The sequence below is a fragment of the Octopus sinensis genome, linkage group LG14 (genome assembly GCF_006345805.1).
Source record: "Octopus sinensis linkage group LG14, ASM634580v1, whole genome shotgun sequence".
Classification (NCBI taxonomy): Eukaryota; Metazoa; Mollusca; class Cephalopoda; order Octopoda; family Octopodidae; genus Octopus; species Octopus sinensis.
The window spans coordinates 29,855,780-29,859,183 of NC_043010.1; the positions used below are offsets into that span (position 1 = coordinate 29,855,780).

The 3,404-nt window shown below is 40.7% G+C and overlaps 1 protein-coding gene across 1 annotated transcript in view; it reads right to left on the reverse strand.

Moving 5' to 3' along the window:
- Positions 1–373: 373 nt before the first annotated feature.
- The window catches only part of LOC115219304 (zinc finger protein 70), a 12,868-nt gene continuing 9,837 nt past the window's right edge, over positions 374–3,404 (reverse strand). The window contains exon 2 of the mRNA XM_036508802.1: positions 374–3,404. This exon is cut by the window's right edge and continues 71 nt beyond it. Coding sequence (XP_036364695.1) covers positions 443–2,629 — 2,187 coding nt within the window. The 5' untranslated portion in view covers positions 2,630–3,404 and the 3' untranslated portion in view covers positions 374–442.

Sequence of the window (3,404 nt, forward strand, 5' to 3'; positions counted from 1 at the left end):
AAGGGCCCAGTTGTATTTATATATATATATATACACATACGGCTCTACCTGAATTCAGTTACACTGAGGTAAGCAGGTATTCTTGAGAGCTGTACACATATACGCATGCTTCCCAACCCCAACCTTGTGGCCTTGGGTTTAGCCCCACTGCGAAGTGCCTTGAGGAAAGTGTTTTCTACTATAGTCTTGAGCTGACAAAAGCCTTTGTCAGTGAATTTGGTAGGCAGAAACTAAAAGCCTGTTTTCTGTATCCATGTGTGTGTGAAAGTGCTTGCACCTCCTAGACACTCACACATATTTGACAGTGGAAGGGAAAAATACGAACAAGCAAGCATACAAGATATAACAGAGAAACAAATATACAAACTAAATATGAATTGTAATTTTTAAAATTTTATTTTCATTGTAATTTTTGAAATGATAAAGGAAAAATGAAGTTATGTCAAAGGTCATGTGCTGAATTTGAAGTAATTATTGGAGTTGTTGTAGTGAAAATCTGTGCTGCTGCACTAGGGTGCATTTGTATGGTTGGAATCACTTGTGCATTTGTTGGGTACATCTGAATTGTGGGAAAAACCTGAGTTGATGGAAAAATCTGGGCTGCCATTGTATAGAGATCAGAATCAGGTAACGTCATATGTTGAGCAAGTTGAGCATGTGGAAGTGTTGTTTGTGTATCCAGATTGAGATTTATCTGCTGTGGCTGAGCTGAGGTTGGCTGTGTCAGGGGGACACCTGTTGCTATGGCGACAGTCTGAGGATGTTGTATTTGTTGTTGGGCAGCTTGGATGTTAAATAAGTGAAGATCTTGTGCTTTCACAATGTTAATAGTTTGTAGTGGAGCTGCACTCTCTTGAGTAGATGGTTGTGAAGCTGCACTCTCTAGAGTAGTTGGTTGTGAAGCTGCACTCTCTTGAGCAGTTGGTTGTGAAGCTGCACTATCTTGAATCTGTTGTGCAGTTGAGTCTGTTTCTGTCTTTACTTCTTGTTCTGGCTGCTCTTGGAGAAGATTTTCAGTGTTTTCTTGTTGTTGTTGTTGCTGCTGCTGCTGTTGTTGTTGTAATGGAACACAGCTTAATTTTCGTTCTCCTTTGTTTGCTTTTTTATGCCTTTCCAAGTGATCGTTGCGGGCAAAGGCATAACCACACCTTTCACATTTGTAAGGTCGCTCACCAGAATGGATTTTACTGTGTACTTTCAAATGTGACCTCTGAGAAAAAGACTTTTGGCAAAGGTCACACTGAAATAACTTTTCCCCAAGATGTGTTCGTTTGTGTCGCTTTAATTTACTATTAGCTGAGAATGCCTTGCTGCACGTACTGCAGACAAATGGAAGCACTGCATTGTGAATTTGCTTGTGTAAATTGGTGTGCGAACGCTGAGAGAAAGCTTTCCAGCAGACATCACAATCAAGAGGATTCATTTCACTCATCAGTTCCTTCATTTTATCATTCTGAGAAGCAGAGTCCTTGTCAAATATGCTTGAAGATGACGATGATGATGATGCACTCTCGGTCAAATGCTTCTCACTAGTGTGTATGCGTTGGTTGTGCACTTTTAAATGTGAGCGTTGGCTGAAAGACTTACCACACGTTTTGCAATCAAATGGCTTTAGAGCCTTGTGTATCCGCTCATGCACACTTGCATCTTTGTGCAGCGTGAAAGCTTTCCAGCAGTCTTTACAATCAAATGGGTTTGATCCATTGAGCTCATATGCTGCCATCCAGTGGTTAGCACTGGCATCAGAGCAGCTGCTGTTCTTTCTGTCTGTTAAGGAAACAGTTCTGGAGCTGTCTTCTCGGTTGGGAGTCTTTAGTGTGTTATGGATTTTTAAGTGTCGGGCAAGATTACTACTTCTAGAGAACGTGTGTCCGCATATGTTGCACCTATACGGTTGTCCACCTGTATGAATTGTTTCATGTTCCTTCAGGTGGAACTTCTGGGAAAACTCCTTTCCACAGACTTTACATGTAAACTTTGTAGAATTGCTATCAGGGATCTTATTATCCTCTTCTCTTGTCATAACAACAGATGCTGGAGAATCACTGGAAGTTACACTCTGAGATTGCTGCAGTACTGTTGTCAGAAGTACTTGCTGATGTTGTTGTTGCTGTTGCTGTAGTTGTAATTGGTGTTGTTGCTGCATTTGTTGTTGTTTTTGTTGTAGCAGCTCCTCCTCCTCCTCTTCTTCGGCTTGCTTTTGTTGTTGAAGTTGAATTTGAAGCTCCTGTTGTTGTTGCTGCAACTGCTGTTGTTGTTGTTCCAACAGCTGCTGCTGCTGTTGCTGTTCCAACAACTGCTGCTGTTGTTGCTGTTGTTGTTCCAACAACTGCTGCTGTTGTTGTTGCTGTTGCAGTTGCTGCTGCTGTTCTTCTTGGTTTGGTTGATGCTGCAACAATAGAATATGTTGTGGTTGTTGCTCTTGCTGTTGTTGTTGTTGCTGTTGTTGTTGCAGCAGAAACGTTGGCTGCACAGGGTGGTGGGTGCTGCTGTGTTTCTCCAATAGCTCATACTGGCTGAACGTCTGTGCACACAAACTGCAACAGTATGCTGCCCCCAGCTTTGTCAGTGCATCGGCAACCAACACAATGGGAAGACCCTCATTCGATACTTGGATAACTTGATTCATCCTTGATGCTGTTGATGATAATGATGATGATGTACTTACTACTAATGTTGTTGCTGTTCTTGATACTGACAAGGGTGGTTATTTACGTTGTTGTTACTAATGAAGATGATACAGTTTGCGGTATTAATTAAGATTCGTTGCTGCTATAAATGCTTTCTTGATGGGGTTTTTGTTGCAGTTATTGTTGCTGTCGAGTTACCAGAGAGCTGTCATAATTGAAGTTGTTTCTGTTGCTGTTGTTACCAGAGTTGAAAATCAAGCCAATGAAGAATCCTCTATGAGGTCACTCAACCTGCTTGAAATAGCAGCCAGATATCTCACAAATCACACTCTGTCTTAGAAAAAAACACTTTCGATAATGGAATCTTGGTTTCCTTATACATAACAAAAAAAAAAAAAATGAGATGGTTACAGTTGGAATATTTTTGACTGAAGGTGGTTGTAGGTTTCTCAGATCAGGGCTGCCCCGGGGTTAAACAATACTTGTTTAGATATAGCTTGTATTTGTTCATGTTAATGATGTTCAGTATTGTTAACATTATGTACTGGTTATGGTGGTAATGGTTATTGTCGGTATTGCTTATGTGGTAGTTGCATCACATTTACTGTTATGTATTCTCTGTGTTGTTGTTGTTGCTCTTTAAGTTTCATGTTACTAATGACAACTGCTGTTGTTGTTGTTGGTGGTGTATTGGATGAAGCTTCAGACAGACAAGGCAGCTTGGACCATTATTTAATGATTGTTTAAAAGACAGAGAAATAAAAATGATCGGGG